We start from the raw sequence: 19,108 nt of genomic DNA on the forward strand, positions 1-19,108 counted from the left end.
CCCCGGGTCCACGTCAGAGCGCCGGCCTCCCAGGAATGCCGCCCGGCCCGCGGGTGGGGGCCGCGCCGAGCCCGCCGGCCCCGCCTCCCTCCCCCTCCCCCACCCGGCCGCCCGCGGGAGGGGGTCTACCGCCCCCGGCCCGGGGCGCGGCCCCGGGGAGGCTCGGGGCCGGGGGCCGGGCGCCGCCGCCGCCGCGCGGGAAAGGTGGAGAGCAGAGCTGGAAAGTGAGGGGTGAGGGCTGCCAACACCCCAAAGCTGAACATCTTCAGTCAGAGGCGGCATATACCCCGCCACCCGCGAGATGAGAGGCTCCTGGGGAAACTAAGTCCAGTGGTTAGGGCAAAACACGCTGATCGGGTGTTGACAGAACTTTCTGGATTGGTTGGTGGCAGGGCTGTTGACAGGGCCTGGGAGTCCTGGCGTCTAGCCCAGGGTATTGTCCACCTGCGGACAGGGAAGGGAAGTGTGTGTGCTTGTGTGCAGATAGACAGACGCTGCCCGAGCCGAGAAGCCTTAGAGTAGGGGTGCTCCGCTTGATGGGTAAAACGTCTCACCTGAGGCCCAAACCCAGGGTCCCAGGGGAAAGACGGCGGCTACCCCTGACTCAGTGTCCCTGTCACCAGCCTGTTTGTCCTCATCCTCTCAGAATGAAGCTGAGCTCAGGAGAAGGGTACCCAGTGAGTCACACGGTGCCCCCCCACCCCCAGTTCTGACTCAACCAAGGTGATGAGAGGGGAGGGAGGGCCTCGGTACAGTAGTACCCGGAAGCCCCCTGGGCAGTGTGCCCATTTGGGCCACAGGGCAGATCCTTCAAGTCAAAGGGCAGGTTAGCCAGACAGAGACAGGAGAGCCCGGCCTAGAGCAGCCAAGGGGAGACACGCTGGGGCTGGTGGGCAGGGAGAGCCCCAGGGAGCCTGCCAGGAAGCCTGGACAGGACTGGGCTCCGGGTAAACCAAGGCAGCTGGAGGGAGGCCTAGGGAGTGGTGACAGCAGGGCAATGGAGACACTTAAAGAGAGCAGCTGGCCTGGGGTGAGCTGGAAAAGCAGAAGGACATACTTGTGTGAAGAGAATACGTATCCTGCAATTCTGTAGGATGTGTGTGTCCCACACCTCCTGGTGTCCCCTTTAGGTCAGGCTTTCTCCTCTTTCCCATCCTTCTGGTCCCATAAGTTTGGGCCCCGACTCAAGTTGTGTGATAACGGAAATTTGGGAGGTGTCTGGTGAATTCTTCCACCTTATTCCTCTTCTCCCACCAGGCCTGGTGACAAGGAAAAGAGAAGTAGGCATCTCTGAGGGCAGGATGAGGGCAATCCTTGTTCTGGAGCTCTTGGGAAGCAATTCGGGAGCTTTGTAGGGGGCAGTGTTTCTGGCGAAAGAGGTTCCTGAATGATTTCTTTCCCTCCTCATTAGTTAGGGAGGGGGAGGGGTAGAGAAGGGACCAGAAACAGAAAAAGGACCTGCTGTGCGTGGCTTGGTGCGGGGGGAGCTCTGGGGGCCCTGATAGTGACAGGCGAGATATAAATAGCTTGGGCCCCAGCGGCTCATGTTCTGTCGGCTGCCTGTGACGAGGTGCTCAGGAATTCCACTCTCCTGTTGGCACCCCTCCTTCCCTATCTCCAGAACTCTCCTTCCCCCCATGCCACCTTATCCCATGGCCAAAACCAACCATCAGGCATGAGTGCTGATGGAGAGATCCTGTGGAGAGATGCCCAGCTCCTGGGGACACATGACACGTAGCTGGGTCTCACAAGGGAAGTTGTGTGTGTGTATGTGTGTGTGTGTGTGTGTGTCTGCGTGAAGGCAGACTTCTGTCACCCAACCTGAGGTGCCAGCTCAGGATTCAGTGACGTTGTCTTTGAAGCCCTGAGGTGTAGATCTGATTAAGGATGGATGCCTCTCCCTGAGCCTCCGGGCGGAAGAGGAAGGGGTAACGTTTATTTGGAGCTGACAGCCCTTTACAGACCCTAATGGCTCGTGGTCCTGTTTCGTGGGCATGACCTGAGGTCCCCTAGTAAGCTGAGGGCCTCCCCGAAGGTGGGGGGTGTTCAGAGGGAAGACAGCAAGTGGAGCGAGAACCCCCCTCCCCCTTCTCGGGCCTTCTCTCCAGTGGAGGTCTGCGGGCAGCCCCAGAGGAGTGAGTGGATGGTCCGCAGAGGGGTGCCCAGTGCCAGGGATGGTTCCCGGCACCCTTCTCACCCCCCCTTCTCCCCAGAAACCCGAGCCTGTCGCTCTCCAGGATAAATCAGGGCCTGACTCAGGCTGCAGCCAGCCAGTCACAATCAGCCCGATCCAGGCGCGGACTGGTGACTCAGCCCTCAATATAGCCCATGAGCCCAGGCCCCAGGCCCAGCCATGAGGGCTGGAACACATCGTGCCCAATGCTGGTCCTAGGGCCTGCCAAGCGGGACCCCCTCCCTGAGAGAGGCTGATGTGTTCCTCCGTGAGCCAGGCAGGGACACAGAGAGGGGCTTACAGGGGGTTTCATCAGCTGAGTATTTGGGGCAGTGCTGCCTGTGGCCACAGGCTGTTTATAGCCCCCTGACTCACCACCCGCTGACCTGTCTCAGGAGACCAGGTTGCCTGGCTTTTCACCTGGCCCTGCCTCTCCCACCAAGGGGCACAGCTTGTCAGCCACTGACATTGGCCATATTTAACTTGGGCTGAGTAGAATCTGAGGGAGCAGGTCCATTGGGCCATGTTTGAAAATCTTTTTCTGGAACTAGGGCCATTTCCTTAGGTGCCTGGGATGGCACCAGGCTGGCCAGGCTCATAGCAGACACTTGGATCAATCTGGGATTACTGACTGTGGCCGTGACCCAGGTGTGGTAGGGTGGAAAGATCCATAGGCTGAATGCCAGCCTCTTCTCTTCTGCTTCTGAAACCTTGGGCAAATAATGTCACACTTTGGGGCCTCGATTTTCTCATCCACAAAAATAGAGTTAATCATACTCTCATAGGGATTTTTTTTTTTTTTTTTTGGCCATGCTCACAGCATGCGGAAGTTCCCAGGTCAGCATTCGAACCCGAGCCACAGCTATCACCAGAGCCACAGCAGTGAAAACACTGGATCCTTAACCCACTGAGCCATGAGGGAACACCTCATAGGGACTTTTTTTCATGTGTAAAGATGAAAGGAGATAACATGTAAAGTGATTAGCGTGGTGTCTGGCAGCTGATAGAGGATCAGGAAAAAAACAAGGGTTTGCTTCCTCTGCTGGTACCCTGGGGACCACGAGGGTCCTGGTGAGCTAGGCCTTCCTCACAGCCGTGTCCATCCCCTGTGGAGTCCACTGCCAGTATCTCCCATTGCTCCCCTCTTCCCTTCCCTGCATCCTAACACTCCAGCTACCAGAATCATAGTTAGAGCCCTTCAGGCCCACCTACTGTGCCCCCCACCAGCAGCTGGTCCTTGACAGGGGTGGCAGGTGGTATGCTCTGCCACGTAGCCTGGGAGGGAGAGCAGAGGGGATGGCAGGGCAGGGAGAGAGCAGAAAGGAAGCAGTTGTGCAGAGGGCCCTAGAGGGGGGAGCTGGAGCCCCCTGGAGGTGTTTTGGGTCCTTGGTTCTATCTGGGCCTGGACCTGGCTGCATGCCTCTTTGCGGCTTCTAGGAGACACTCCTGTAGACTTCGGGCTAAGCTCAGGGGACCATTTCACACTAAACACAGGCAGACCTCTTTAATCTACTCTGCTACCGGTGCATTAGCAGAACCGGGAAGCACAGAACCCACACCAAAGGAGAGCAGGGTATTTGAAAATGAGCCGACAGAGGCCAGGTATCCTCAAGGGAAGTGCTCTGTATTCTAAGCAAGGAGGCTGAGGCAAGGGACCTCTTTCCTGTCTGTGCGGGCTCTGGGTTTGGGGCCGGGCAAGAGCCAGGTAATGTCCTGACTGGGAGCTGACTGCCTACCAGACCACGACCTCCGTCTTGGCTCCAAATCCGAAGTTAAAGCCGTGCTGCTCAGCAGTGGGTAATCTTCCAGTCCTTTCCAATACATGTTCTCCAGCTAGCTGGTGGCTGGACTAAAGTGGATAAAAAGCAGCTTCGGAGTTCTGGTGTGGCTCAGCAAGTTAAGAAGCCGACGTTGTCTCTGTGACGACGGGGGTTTGATCCCTGGCCTCGCTCGGTCGGTTAAGGACCTCGCTTGCCACAGCCCCGGCTACAGATGTGGCTCAGGTCAGGTGTTGCCTTGGCTGTGGTGTAGGCCGGCAGTTGCAGCTCTCATTTGACCCCTAGCCCGGGAACTTTCATGTGCTGCAGGTGGGGCCCTAAAAAAAGTAGTGCTTCACTACACTTAATAGCAAAGAGGCAGTGGTAGCAGGTGGATTGGAAAGGAATTTCAATTAGGTTACAACTGAGAATCCACAATCCAATATAATTAAGTGCTGTGCTTCTCAAATTTTATTGTGCCTACTAGTCAACTGGGGATCCTGTTAAAATGTAGATACTGTGTGTGGGCCACGCTTTGAGTAGCAAGGGGCTAGGCCACCCTAAATCAGCCCTATTTTCGAAGAGAAGCTCTTTAGAGGGAGGCAGAAGGGGCCCGAGGAATGGCCTTCAATCTGCCCAGGTGCAGCCCTGTGTGTAGGGGCTGGTCATGATTTCAGCACTGGCCCCAGGCCTGCTGGAAAGACTCCTGGTCAGCCTTGTCACTCCTCTGGGCTGCGCACAATTTTTTTTTTTTTTGGTCTTTTTTTGCTATTTCTTGGGCCACTCCCACAGCATATGGAGGTTCCAAGGCTAGGGGTCAAATTGGAGCTGTAGCCACTATCCTACACCACAGCAACACGGGATCTGAGCCACGTCTGGAACCTACACCACAGCTCATGGCAACGCTGGATCCTTAACCCATTGATCAAGACCAGGGGTTGAACCCACAACCTCGTGGTTCCTAGTCGGATTCGTTAACCACTGCGCCACGACAGGAACTCCTGCACACAATTTTTAAATTTCCTAATTTGAAATGTCCTTGCTACTTACTCCCCCTAGGAAAAGACCCGGGAAGAAATGAATTCATTTAGTGCTTAGCAGTGCCCACCACGGTACATACTCTGTACATATGTGTTGCTTTGGATATTTGGGTGAATGAAACTCCTGGGGTATCAAGTGGGAAGGAGGCAGAGAGAGGGTCCCAGGAACCCAGCAGACAGGGGACCAAGCAGCCCACTCTGGCTCAGGAATACACTTGGGGGCTTCTGTATGGAAACGTCCATGATGAGACCACCCATCACGAAGGGTTCCATAGGAACAAAGTCACCAGGAAGACACAAATTATCGTCATTCTGTTCATCCCCAATTGGATCACTTTTCCATCCTGCGCCTAGCTGCTGAAATCCAGGAAGCTGGCCTTGCAAAACCGTCACCTGGGTACTTCTGCTCTCTGGCTCCCAGTTGGGATCAGCCAATGACAGGCACCCATGGGAAACTGGCAAATGGGAAGAGAGGGTGGAGGAGCACATCAACTGCCCCCCTTCACTGCGGCTCTGACACCTGACACGGGCCCACACACCCCCACCCCTTCCAGGCCTCCAGCTCTTGCTCCCTCCCCCTTCCCCCGCAGGCCTGGGAGGGTAGCCACTTTCCACGGCTCTGCTCGGGTGCCTGGGGACTTCATTACTGCTTGTTGGTTCTCCGGACTCTGCCTTCTGTACGCAGACCCTTCACTGAATGTGTTTACTGCAGGCCCCTGAGTGATTATTAATTCATCGCTGAGAGCACACCCCTTGAGAAATGGTAAGAACTGACCCGTGAAGGCTCACACACACATCTTCTCACAGTAGATTTGAGCACAGAACCCAAGGGCAGGTCATTTGGCCCCCCTCACCCAAAGCACCCAGATTGTTCCACTTCTCTGCACACAGCTGGGCTCCTTGGGAGGGTTAGGAGGTGCGGAACAATCCATCTGTGATTCGGCTGGCAGCACAGGGAGCCAGTTTCAGTTCTGAGGTCGTCGGTAGGGTGAGGAGTCGTACTTAGAAACCTTAAGTGAGTAGCTGCCTTTAACCCAGTCGTTCTGTGTTGTGAGGTAGTCAACAAATAAAAAGCCACAAAGTCTCATTTCATTCAGCTGACATTTAATTACAAGGAACCTAGGTCCTTAGACGAGGCAGGAGATGGGAGCCAGCAGTTCCCCATAAGCCTTTCCAGCCCGAGTGGCTGAGGCTAAGGAGATGGGGACACGTGGAACATATGGGTGGGGCGGGGGCTCTGGCACGGTGTGTCCTGCCCAAAGCTGAGGGCAGTGGCCACTGGGGATCTGCCCTCTCGGCTGGCCCAGGCCCGCCATCACTCCATGAGGCAGAACTCTGTCTCCTGCGGTCGCATGTTGGGTAACACATACAGAGCCACAGCTGCAAGAGCCAAGAACACCATAGGCTTCCACATCCCAAACATGTTCTGTGGGGACCAAAGACAAACGGTGAGTGTCCAGCCTTCTGAACCCCTCCCTGAGCCAGAGATCCCTGCCTGCTGGTGCTGGAGAGCGAAGTGAGAAGCATCATGGCCCGGCCTCTCTTACCTCCTGGGTAACCGCTGGAGACACTGTGGCCTTAGTCCCGGCCCCACTAGGGGCCGGGAACAACACTACAAGCACCGCCTGGGGCGAGTGCCTGTGTTCATGCCTCATGGAGTCAGCAGAAGGCCAGCTCCTGTGCGAAGGAGCAAGCTCGGGAGCAGACTTCAGGGTGGCCAAGAGATTGCAGGAGAAAGGATCAGATGCCATGGCCAGAAAACGAGGGTAAATTTGGGGCCGTGGGAAAAGCAGCGGCATCAACAGCTTGATGGAGAAGTGACCTCAGAGTCAAGAGGACACTAAGATTGGCGGCGGGTGGGGGGAGGCAAGGGCACCACGGAGCCCAGGCAAACGTGAGGTTCTCAGGCAGCCCAGCCCTTTTGTGGCAAATGACGTCCTTGAAGGAAGTTCAAGGAAGCCAGTCAGGGGCCCTGGGAGGCACATGCCAGGTCATTAAAACAGCCCCGGTCACCCGGTATGTCGGAGTGGCCTCCTGAGCACGTGCTAGAGTGTGCCGAGGCTTTCAGACTCTGTAGACCGCAGCAGATCCTGCTGATTCGTGGGACAACAAAAAAGCATCATTTCGGCAACATGAAATCTTGGGCAAGAAAACATATATACCTGGGGAAGTCATTCCTATTTGTATTCCTTTTTAAAACACCATTACTTGAAAAACAATTTGGGTTTTGAGGCATAAGCTATGCTGTAACATATCAGGAAGATAGTTTTAAGTCAGGATGAAGAATGAACCATTAATGCCGAGAATGCATTTGTTTGGAGAATTAATGGATCTAAAAAGATTTTCATTTTTTTTTTTTTTTGCAGCCTACGCTACAGCCACAGCAAGGCAGGATCCAAGCCGCATCTGTGACCCACACCACAGCTCTCAGCAACACCAGATACTTCACCCACCAAGCAAGGCCAGGGATCGAACTTGTGTCCTCATAGATGCTAGTCAGGTTCGGTACTGCTGAGCCACAATGGGAACTCCTAAAAAGAGGATTCTTAAGCCAAGAATCAAGAGCAAAGAGAATCCCTTGCATTTGTGGGAAGAGTTACTCAGAGGCATAGAAGATACGGAAAGCGAAGCCACGTTGGAGGTGCACGTACAGAGTAACCCACGAGAGAAGCTAACGAAAGAGGGAGCTAGAAAAAAACACCGACTCAGATGCTCACGTCCGAATGAGCCTGATGTTCTTAGAGGAGGAAAGGGCTGGATGCCTTAGATGTGAACTGCTGCCCTTTACACGGGCAGAGGTGAGACTCCAGACTGGTTGAGGAGAGGGCGGGATTGGGTGTCCTGTAGGCATGACTCCCAATTTCAGAGCTCTCCTTTCAGACCCGGTTACTGAACTGACAGATCAAGGAAATCGTGTTTGGGGACTTTCTCGGCATTTGACAAGATTTCCCACAATCTCCTTGGAGAGGCTGAGAAAACAAGAGCCGGATGACAGCGTCTGCTGTGAGAGCATCTGAAAGGGGTCAGTGGGCTGGCTGAGAGTGGGGAGAGGAACACTTCTGTGATGTGGGCGAAGATAAGAAGGCGGCTGGTCACCCTGGAGGATAAGGTGAAGCTGGCAGTGAACGTCAATATTTGGGAACCACAGGGTGAAGATTAAAAACAAATGAAAAACTTCATAGGTGAGAACAATGGACAATGGCCAATGCCTAATAGAGATGAATGAATGGGAAATTCTCTTTTTTTTGTCTTTTCTAGGGCCGCTTCCCGCAGAATATGGAGATTCCCAGGCTAGGGGTTTAATTGGAGCTGTAGCTACCAGCCTACACCAGAGCCACAGCAACGCGGGATCTGAGCCATGTCTGCGGACCCACACCACTGCACCACGACGGGAACTCCATAAATGGGAAATGCTGGATTTGAAATTCTTGGATCCAGAAACTCAGCTGCAGGCCAAGGATGGGGATGGAGGGTGGATGCTTAGCATATGCACTGTGCAAAGGGGCTTTATAAACAATACATGAAAAGGGGGAGGGAGTGGGATGGAGGGGCAATCGGGGGGTTTTGGAAGCAAACTGTTCTACTTGGAATGGATGGGCGATGGGGCCCTACCGTACAGCACAGGGAACTGTGTGTGACTGGGTCACTTTGTCATACTACAGAAACTGAAAAAAACATTATAAATCAACTATACATTAATTTAAAAAAAATACATGAAACAAACTGGCCATGTAATCCTCGGTATCAAGAGCGCTAATGGGATCAGAGGCTGCATGAAGAAGGTGCTATGCGGTGTCTTCCTAATTACTTGAAAGCAACCAAGGAAAATTTCTCAAAACGAGGAGAGATGGAAGGGGAAACAGGATTGGTATTTTATCTGTTGCCAAGGTTAAGACCTTAGAATCTGACCTGCAATTTACTGGCTGTATCACTTAACCTTTCTACACCTTAGCCGGATCACATACAAAATGATAGCTCCCCCTCACTGGATTCCTGGGAAAATTAAACGAGTCCATACATACCAGGTGATTAGAACAGTGCTGGCCCACAGTACTCATTAGGTAAGCGTACACTCTTTGCATTATTTATGTGGTGTGTTATCATTTACAAAGCACTTCCATATACATGAACGCATCTGATCCTCACGTAAGGAGACCAGAGGATTTATCATTTGGGGCCTACATTTGAAGAAGTTAATGTTCAGATTATGCATTTTGCCCCCAGAGACTTAGCTGTCACAAGCAGAGACAGACACCCAGGTTCTCTGCCCACTGTCGGCCACTCCCCTCTGCTGCCTCAGTCCCTGAATGGGGAGCTGCATACGGCGGTGTTGCCAGGCGCTGGGCACACGTACCAGGCTCCCCAGGAGGACCCTTACCCAGGAGCTGCTTCCTCTCACTCTGGCCAGGCCTGGGTGGGTATGAGTAGGTGAAAGGTGATGGCTGAATGCTTTGGGTCTCAACCCACAGGGACTCAGAAACCGGCGGGGGGGGTGGGTGTGCAGGGAGGAACAGGTACGGGGAGAGACCCCTCTCACCAAGTGGAATGTCTCAAAGAAGAGAGAAGGGCTGAAGAGGAAAAAAAGGAAGAGGAGGAAAGGAAATGGTGATAAATGCCACCAGCAAATGCTTCAGCGGCCACTCTGAACATGCGCGCTGAGCCAATTACACGCCATTTCCAGTGACGGGAGCAGAGAGGGTGGGGGAGTGGGAGTGGCGGGGGGAGCATGAGAAAGGAGCCAACACAGGCCAAGGGGGAAGCACTTATGGGTCCTGGAATGGTTCTACTTTGGGCCATAAGACCACATTCCCCCTCCTGGATTCGGTGTCCTGTTGACAGATCCGATTACATGGACTGGTGCCCAGAATACATCAGTCTGGTTCCCTGAGAACATGGCATCTCTGGTTAATGGAAACTTTTCACCAATACCACAGTCTCTCCAGAAAGCCTAGCTTGGGAAGCCAGTCACACTAGAATCTGGCCCCTCAAAGGGATGTGGCATTCTCATCCTGATGTTTTTGAGACCAGAAGCCCCAAACCAGAGAACTCCTCAGTAGAAAGTATGTCACATGGTAGGGGTTTGATGCCAAGGCTGAAGGGCAAATTGAGGCTGCCCTCATACAAAGGACCCTGAGGGGGTGGGGGTCACAGCTCCCCAGATCTCCTCTCTCACCCAATGGCAAAGGCAGTGATGCCTTACTTTGCCATTCTGGGTAGTGACAGGTGAGAGCTTGGCTCTGGGGCTAAACAAAGACCAAAGGCAGCCAGGCCAGCCTTGCAGACAGACATCAGCTCATCAGCAGTCGTCAAGGGAGCTTGAAAGTAGCCACAACGCTGGGATCATTCACATTTTCCCAGCCAGGGGACAGGAACTCACACCATGTCAACAGTGAGCATTCCAACTCCCTATGTGTTCCAAAGACAGGCTCCGAGATGTGATGGGCTTTGTGGCAGCCCAAGGAAAAGCCAGGACTAAAACTCAGACCTGAATATCACCTGTCATAAAACAGCAAAGCAAGAAGCAAGCAGCAGAGAGAAAAGGGAAAGAGGAGAGGCCAGGGCAAGCTGTACCCTCCCTCTATCCCTCGGAAGGAGAGGACGCAATACCAGTACCTGTGTTAGGACGACGTCTCAGCCCACCAGCACCAGAGCAAAGCCGATATGACCACCAGGCCTACAAGAGGCAAGGAGAAGATGGGGGGATCGGGGGCAGGGGATGGCTGCAACACATCACATGAGAAAGAGGCACGAGGAGCGACCAGGAGATGAGAGATGGGGTGAAAAGACATCAACACATGAATCCAACAGATAATGAAGATGATAAAACAAAGGGAAAAGAGAAAGAGATCAAGAGGTTAAATAAACAACAGGTAAGCGAGAGCGGTGGTGTTTCTTCTCCGCTGCTTGGGCCTGGTACTTCCCACTAGTGGCCTGTGGAAGACGCAAAACCGAACGAGTTAAGCAGCGGCTTAGGTCCAATGTGGGTGGTGGGTCCACGTTTCTGGCTTGTCATAGCCGCCTCATATCTTGCCAAGCAAGGGTTCTGTCTCTAGCCCTTTCCTGTAGGTCAGTAACTGGGAAAGCGGAGCGCCAGGGAGCAGAGCTGGGCTCTCCAGACGAGTAGGATGTCTCAACTTCGCCTGGGTCACTCTAGGAAGAACAGCCTCTTGCCAGGCCACCTGTCCCTTTGTTAGCCGTGTGTTCTGGCTGTTCACCAAGTCTCAGTGTTCTGGGCTCTGGTCCCTACCATCCCCTTGGAGTCCAATGCTGTAGTTGCGAGACAAAATGCACTAAGACAAACACACACCGGCAAAGGGCTAGCTCTTGACGGCACCCATCTTCCAGAGAGAAACTGGATGTGCCAGTGGTCACGTGTGTGCCAGTAGAGCTGCCTGTACAAGATGCAGGACCCACTGAGGCAAAGGGCCCCTTCTATGTGTAGACACAAGGAATGTACTTGACTTTGAAGGAGAAAAATCTGGTTAGGTGTTTAGAAATGTGGCACCTGGAAAGCATGGAAATCTATGTGCCTCTGAACCAGCATGTGGCAGGATATGAAGAATTCAAAGAAACAGAACAGTGGAGAAAGGGCTGTGGTTACCCCACTTTTCACATCCTAAGTAAAAGTCCTCTGCCACAAAGCTGTTTTTTTTTTTTTTTGTCTTTTTGCCATTTCTTTGGGCCGCTCCCGCGGCATATGGAGGTTCCCAGCCTAGGGGTCGAATCGGAGCTGTAGCCACTGGCCTACGCCAGAGCCACAGCAACGCGGGATCCGAGCCGCGTCTGCAACCTACACCACAGCTCACGGCAATGCCGGATCGTTAACCCACTGAGCAAGGGCAGGGACGGAACCCGCAACCTCACGGTTCCTAGTCGGATTCGTTAACCACTGCGCCACCACGGGAACTCCTCTTTCTCTGTTTTTTAGGGCTGTACTTGTGGCATAAGGACATTAGGGTTCAAATTGGAGCTACGGCTGCCGGTGTACACCACAGCCACAGCAACGCCAGATCCGAGCCGTGTCTGCGACCCATACCACAGCTCACAGCAATGCTGGGTCCTTAACCTACTGAGCAGGGCCAGGAACCGAACCCGCCTCCTCATGGATACTAGTTGGGTTCGTTACCGCTCAGCCACAAGGTGAACTCCCCGTCCTCTGCCACCAGGTTAACAGAGAACTGTAACTGGGTGCTTAGCCAGTGCAGCAGACTGAACTGCTGGAAGATTCCAGATAACCTTCAAGCTGACTGGGACATCCCATCACAAGTGGCTTATTTTCTTCCTCTGTTCAGAAAGAACTTGTAAAGATTGAGTCAGTCACTACTCAAACCCTTAAGAAGTCAGAGCCCTACGTGAATGTCACACAGGGCAGGGATTCAGCGGGCGTGTACTTAGATAGATGTGCAGTTGTCAACGCAGAGAAATACTTTTGTACAGTTGGTACACGGACCAGGCTGGTCCCAGCCTGACCTTTCAAGATCCGGTACTAAGGGGTTAGGGCTCTGGCTGGTCTCCCTAGTCTGGCCAACGCCCCTGCTGTATAGTCAGAAATATTCTATTACATCTGATCAGCCCAGCCCCACCCTCGTGCCGCGTCCTACAGAGCCCAGTGGGCAACACCAGCCTCTCCCCACCCCTCACAGCCAGAGGTCAACCGTAGCAGGGCACCTTGGGCAAAGCAGGACGGGGTGACTGGCCCAGGCTGACAGAAATGCCCGTCAGCACCCTCCTGAAGTAAGTACCAGGCGCTACCATGTGAAGGAACCGAGGCGGGACTCCAACCGGCCCACCCTGGTTCCCAGAGCAGGTGGTCTTGGTGAGGCAGCTCCGCAGCCGGCTGCCTAAGGCCGCCGCTTCCCGCAGACGCTGCTCTCCCCAAGCCCACCTCTGGGTCCCCCTTCCCCCGGGGCTGTGCTGCAGAGCTCGCTGGCCAAGCTCTGCCAAGGTCCATCCGAGGGCTGGGTTGCCCCCAAACGCTGGGCACCTGCGCCCAAGAGCCCATTTCCCATGTGATCCAGCCTTTGGCTTCTGTTACCTTTTTGCTCTCAGAAAGTTTGAGGGGGTTGTTTTCCTCCGCAGGTTCATCTTCGTCCTCCTCTTGGTCGGCTTCCTCCTTGCCCTCCTGGCTGCGGGCCTCCTCGAACCCCTCCGCCTGATCTTCCTGGGGTTCGACCTCTTTAGGGTCTGATGGCTCAGAAACTAGGTCAGCCCAGGATGCCTCCTTCTTCTCCTCCTCCTTTTCCGCTTTCATTTCCTCCTTCTTTCCCTCTTTTGTTAAATCATCCAAGGCCATCTGGCTGGCCTTGTAGTAGAGCACCACCTCCAGACTCTGCGGGGCAGGGGCGGGGCAGGATGGGGATGCTGTGACCTGCTGGTCCCCACCCGCACGACAATGCTGAGCCCTCTCAAGAACGCGCTGCTTCCCAGCTTGTCAGGGTGCACGGAGAGCACACAGGGTGGAGGGCAGTCACCCCCGGCCTCTCTGGACCCGAACCTCATCTCTCTGGCCATTTCCAAGCAGAGCTAGAGAGTCTCCTCCTCAACTGCTACTTCCGACCTCAGCCTGGCGACTCCCATTTTATCCAATCCTCTTCCACCTATGTGTACACCACTGCTTTGAACAAATTCCTCTCTTTTCATCCATTTAGGCCTTCTCTTGGGCATGTGACCCCAGGAAGAACAGGGGGCACAGAAAACCGCACTGGACGGATCGAAAGAGTCGGCCAGCCGAGGAGCTGTCGCGCCAGGTCTGGGTGGGCTGCATCCCGCTCTCCCCCGCTTTCCCAGGAAGAGGGGGTACCAAATCGCCACTGGGATGGACTATTCTGGACACATTAGAGATCCCAGAAGCTTCTTGACACATACTTCCCCTGGTCGGAATGGAAGCAGGGATGATTCTTCCTCCCAGGATCTCCTTTAACCTCCTGCTTGTCTGGCTACTACAGTTCTACTCACCTTTCCAGCCTCAAAGCAGCCCTCAGAATTCTCCAGGTTTGGCTTGGCCACCTTTTTATGTGTAACCCCATTGGCGTTCTTGTTAGTGTTCTTATTGCCATTCTTTCCCTTGGTTTCTTTGGCAGCAGAGGACCTCTTCTCTTTGAGTTGGCGAAGCTCTTCCTGGCAGCACTGCAGCTGCCCCTCCAGTTGCTCCTGCACGGCCAGGAGCCGCCCCTGCTCGTCCATGCTAGCCTGGTACTGCAGCTGCAGCTCCCGCAGCTTGGCCTGCAGGTCTCTGATCTGTTGGCAGTGGAGGGCCAGTTACCTGCCTGTGTGATCGGCCTGGCCCCTGCCTGGGTGTCTCTGCCTCAGACATGTCCCTGCTAAAGCCCAGGGGGAGGTAGATAACTCAGAACATTCAACTGTGGCCAGTGAGCCTTCGGAGCAGCGTTGCAGAGAGCGCTCCCTAACCTGAGGCACCTGATGACTGACATCCAACGTGGCCAAAAAAAAGATGGCTTAAATTATGTTTGTACTGTGACCTCTCTGGGGTATAACTACAGGTCTCCCCCTTCTGAACCCCAGGGCTTTATTTTGTCATTTTTGATGGAATCGCCTGCTTCGCCCGAGGTATTTCTCTGGGAGGTACAATCGCCTAAGGAACTATGGCTCACTCCTGAGACTGGACCTGGGCTCCCGCACCTCTCCCTGCAAACAGTAGCAAGTGCCAACCCTGCTCCCTGGTTTCGTCACATCACTCCTGGCTTCTGACGGCACGTCACGGTTTCCTGAGCAGGTACAGACACTAAGCGACCTGGGCCCACGTGCTCCTTGCTCTCTGAACCGCTCCCTGACACACAGTGGCCCCCACTGGACCGTGGCCTACTCTCTCTCGGGCAGAGACCGCGACTTCTGTCCCACACCCAGTGGGTGCAGAGCCTCTTCTGGGCATTATGAGAGAGCCAAAAGGAGACACTGCCCTGGCCTGGACCTGCCTGCAATCTAGCTGAAGAAACAAGACAGATACACACAAAATAACTAAGGAAAATTGGCAGGTGAAAAAATACAACTCTCCAGGCGTGCTCAAGGACAAACGAGAAAGCAGAAGTGGCCAAGGGGAAGAAAAAGTCATTCAAGGAGTCTCGATGATCATTCACTCCCCGCACAGTGGGAGCCTGAGAAACATCCACCAGTGCCCAGGCTCCTGGGGCTCAGGTCCTGCTCTGTCCCTCTGACCAAGAGGAGGGCAACTGTACGGAGCTGGCGGCGAGCTTTCTCGCTCTCCTAGGCCTCTTTGAAAGGGCTCTGACCTCCTCTGGTTCTAGGGACTCCTGCCTCCCTCCAAGCGTTACCTCGTTCTTGTCGTTCTGGGAGGCAGCGGGCTTCTCGAAGCATTCCATGCACTCCTTGAATTCCCTCTCACAGGCATCCAGCTCTTCCTTCAGCTCTTTCTGTTGGTCCAGCAGCTTCTTCATCCGCTCCTGCAGCAGGCTGTGCTCCTCCTGGCTGAGCTGGTACAGGCCCTGCACTCCCTGCAGCTTGACCAACACCTTGGCAACCGTGACCTCTAAGCACTGTGGGGGGCGGGGAGTGGTGACAGCCTGCGGAGAGGCCCTGGCCCCCCGCCCACTCTCGGCTAGGCCCTTTCTTGGGTATAAAACAATGGCCACAGGCTCTGCAGAGGCCCGGGGCGGGGTGGGGGGTGGGGTACAGTATTTCTTCCCACGAAGAGCATCATGACTGCACAGACCAGAAGTCGTGAACCCGGGACCTCCACCCAGATGGGGCGCCTCGCAAGAGACGGGCAGCCTACCTCCCTCTTCGCCTCGAAGTTCCCCAGCTCAGCTCTGGGCCCAGCTCACGTCTGGGCGCTTCTCCCACAACCTGTCTTCCTAACAGGTCTGACCTGACGTCTGGCTACTTTTACCTCCACATCTTCAGGCTCGGCAAGTTCATTGTCAGCGCTGCTGCTGACATAACTCTTGTGAAAGACGTCAGAGCTGCTGTTGCTGCCGTAACTCCTCTTACAGGCAGTGCTGCTGCTGCTGCTGCTGCTGCTGCGGTAACTCCTCCCCCAGGACTCCCTGGTGCTGCTGCTGCTGCTGTCATAGCTCTTGAGCAAGCTCTCTTCGCTGGCCTGGCTGCTGCTGCTGTAGCTCTTGTGATAGCTCTCGTTGTCATCAATGTCGCAGCTCTTGTCCTCTCTGCTGGCGGTCGTGCTCCCGTAACTCTTCTTGTAGGACTCAAGGCTCATTTTTAGAGAGGGAGACTGGGCTTGGAGCAGCTGCATTTCTTCCAGGCAGAGCTGCAAGTCGGCCTGCAGCCTCTTCCGCTCCTCCAGCAGCCGCTCCTGCTCCTTGTGCAGCAGCTCCTGCTCGGTCTGACTGGCCTCGTACAGCTCCTGCAGAACCTCTATCTGGGCGATGATCACCTTGGACTGCCGGGAGCGGGGGAAACAGCGTGACTGAGACCCCGCAGTCCCTCCAGCTTCGCCGGCCTGGGGCGGATGTCCGGGAGCACCCCAACCTCCTCAGCACAGTCCTAGGTCTGCATCCTCACAGCACACCCCCAGGGGACTGGCCTGTGTTGGTTTCTGGCTCATCAGGGAACACCGCCGGGGCAGGCCCTCCACGAATCCCCGGCTCCCGCTGCTGCTGGTTTCTATGCTCTGGTAATGCCCTCTCTCCCTGGAGCAGTGCCGAGTGGCTCTCGAGACCACTCGGGCTCCTTCCGCTCCCCTCTTCTCAGTTAGGTGCACCCAGGATCCCGACCTCTGGGGCCCAGGGCCCTCCTCCGCCCTCAGTTCTAAAATCAGCCCTGGCCTTGGATGGGAGCGTGTAAGGAACGCCTTCCTCAGAAGATGCAGACTTGGAATCAAGCTTTCACTATGAGTCCTTGCACCTCTTGCCCCAATTCTGAATCTGGCCTCTGGGCACACTTCCCAGGCCCTCTGGGCCTGGCTTCTTGGCTGCTGATGCCCAGGATGAGACTTGATCGGATAAGGACATATTTTATACCTGGTTCCTGGTCTCTGTTGTCCAGGCTGAAATCTGAGGCCCCTGGAATGTGACCAAATCTCACAGATTGGCCTTCCACTATTCCTTGCCTCTGCCTGTCTAGGCTGATACCTGAGTGAGGAGATTCCACCTAAATTGAAACGGTCTGTCTGCTCTTCCTTGCCTCCCACTGAGGCCTCAGACCAAATCATCTCCCAAGCCTGAATGGACTTGTCCGGAAATCTCTACCGGGGTGACCTCAGGGGCATGACCACTTGCTGGTGCCTGAGACTCAGCGATTCTCTAGTCTAAGCCCTCTGGCCTGGCTGTGACTGCCACAAAGCCCCAAGGAAGGTAGGGTGGTCAGCGCCACAAAGCCCCCATGCGGGAGAGTCTTCCCTTGGAAATGAATGGCCTCAGAGGGGCCTCATGGAGGCCCCCACGAGGTCACCGATTTTGAACACTGGAAAGCACACGCTTCCACTACCACCCGGCTCGCGAGGAAAGGAGGACGCATTGAGAGTCGGTCCTAAGGAATCCAAGTAAACACTAGGTTGATCTCCTTCTAAGTACAACTGGAAGACGCGAGGTCGAAGGGATTGAGTCAGATTATCAGGAGATCACAGACTGCCAGGTCCTAAGGGTTCGCAGAGCTTCACCTGGGTATGCATCTGGGGAACGAGCTCAGGTCATATCTAAAGCCAATCTTAATGAGCCCGAGTGGTCCCTGGTCCCGGCTCCGAGGGCAGGGTGTTCGCTTCCTCCTTGCTCCTGGCGAAACAGGCCTTCCCAACTCTGACCCCTCTGTGGAGCCCCCCCTCCCCGTTGCCTGCCACGCCTCTGCCCCCGGGACCGGCTCCCTGCCTCGGGCGACTACGGGCTATGGTTACCTTGTTACTGTTACCACATTTTGAGGACTTGGGTGATCTGGAATTCTCAGGACCCTCCAACACTTCCCGCAAACCAGACTCCTTGAAATGCTGCAGTGCGCTGTGCAGTTCTAACTGCTCCTTTATTACACATTCTTGATTCTGTATCAGTTTTTTCTGCTCCTCCTGCGTGCCTTGGTAGAGCAACTGGAGTTCACACAGGTTTTGTAACTTTGTAAGTAGCTCCTGACTCTGTGAGGTACAAAGGAGGCAGGAGCTGTGGTGGTTCCACAGGGAGACCTCTGCCTCCTTCCCGCCGGGGACCCTTGCCTTAAGGGAGCTGGCAGTGTACAGCCCACCGGACGGGGGCATTGTAGTCTTTCTATGGAGACCTATTCGTTGAGTGATAGTGACTTTATACGTTGGGATGCATTTTGCAGTTGACAAAGTTCTTTCAAGAACATTTTCTGCGCACAGACTAAATATCTAACTATGAAATGCTGGACAGATCCCAGAGTACAGGATGCATTTTAAGACTTAAGACCCTAATCAGTTATCCTGAACTGTTCTGTTTGAGGGGACTGGTGAGCATGTAAGGAGTGGCTGGCTAGGAAAAGAAGTTGGAGCCCCACCCTTTTACCTCTCCCAAGTGCAGTCACACCCAGGAAGCTCCTCCGAGCAGCTAGCAGCCGTGTCTGGCTGTGGTTACCTTGTGGAAGAGACCAGATTTGGGCAGCGGGAACGTGAGCCTGTGCAGCTCTTCTTGCAGCTGGCCCTGCTCCTCCTGCATCCTCCTCTGCTCCTCCAGGAGCTCGCACTGCTGCATCTGCAGCTGGCCCATCTCCTTCTGGCTGGCCTTGTACCTCTCCTGCAATTCTGTCAGTCTGAAGAGCAGGGTGTCACACTGCGGGCGGGGCGGGTGCGGTGCGGAGGAGGGGCCGTTACCCTGGGGGGCAGGCTCCCCCGTCTCTGCCTCTCCAATTGGGCACGAGAGTGCCTTTGCGCTCTTACCTCTCGTGATTCATCAGGGTCCCCCCCCCCACTCCACAGTCACCTTAGACGGATCACCCCAATCCCCGCTGCACCACTGCAGGCCTCAATGCTGACAGGGCGGCCCACAGGCTGCTCTGGACCGCCCGCTGGGCTGCACTCCCCTCTGAGGACTGCTGGCAAGGGATCGAGTTATCAACGCCCCTCCCTTCTCCGCAGGTTTGTACCCTTTTCCCCTGCAGGGAATTCCCGTCCCTGTTACTCTCCTTATCCCCAGATCTTTCTATAACCAATTATGCTCCTTACCGCTGAGGACACGTCCTTTCACCCTTCACCCTAGTTTCCC

At 54.9% G+C, this 19,108-nt stretch overlaps 1 protein-coding gene across 6 annotated transcripts in view; it reads right to left on the reverse strand.

Moving 5' to 3' along the window:
* Positions 1–6,054: 6,054 nt before the first annotated feature.
* Positions 6,055–19,108, reverse strand: part of CCDC136 (coiled-coil domain containing 136) — a 30,125-nt gene continuing 17,071 nt past the window's right edge. For 2 of the 6 annotated variants that reach the window (XM_047763413.1, XM_047763411.1), the window contains 8 exons: positions 18,482–18,676; positions 17,794–18,024; positions 15,835–16,344; positions 15,260–15,481; positions 13,926–14,207; positions 13,006–13,299; positions 10,584–10,644; positions 6,055–6,396 (listed from right to left, as the gene is read on the reverse strand). In XM_047763413.1, coding sequence (XP_047619369.1) covers positions 6,098–6,396; positions 10,584–10,644; positions 13,006–13,299; positions 13,926–14,207; positions 15,260–15,481; positions 15,835–16,344; positions 17,794–18,024; positions 18,482–18,676 — 2,094 coding nt within the window. In that variant the 3' untranslated portion in view covers positions 6,055–6,097. Of the gene's footprint in view, positions 6,397–10,583; positions 10,691–13,005; positions 13,300–13,925; positions 14,208–15,259; positions 15,482–15,834; positions 16,345–17,793; positions 18,025–18,481; positions 18,677–19,108 lie in introns of those variants that run through there. The other 4 variants (XM_047763412.1, XM_047763416.1, XM_047763414.1 and 1 more) reach the window with 4 other exon arrangements.

Source organism: Phacochoerus africanus, chromosome 16, assembly GCF_016906955.1.
Source record: "Phacochoerus africanus isolate WHEZ1 chromosome 16, ROS_Pafr_v1, whole genome shotgun sequence".
Classification (NCBI taxonomy): domain Eukaryota; kingdom Metazoa; phylum Chordata; class Mammalia; order Artiodactyla; family Suidae; genus Phacochoerus; species Phacochoerus africanus.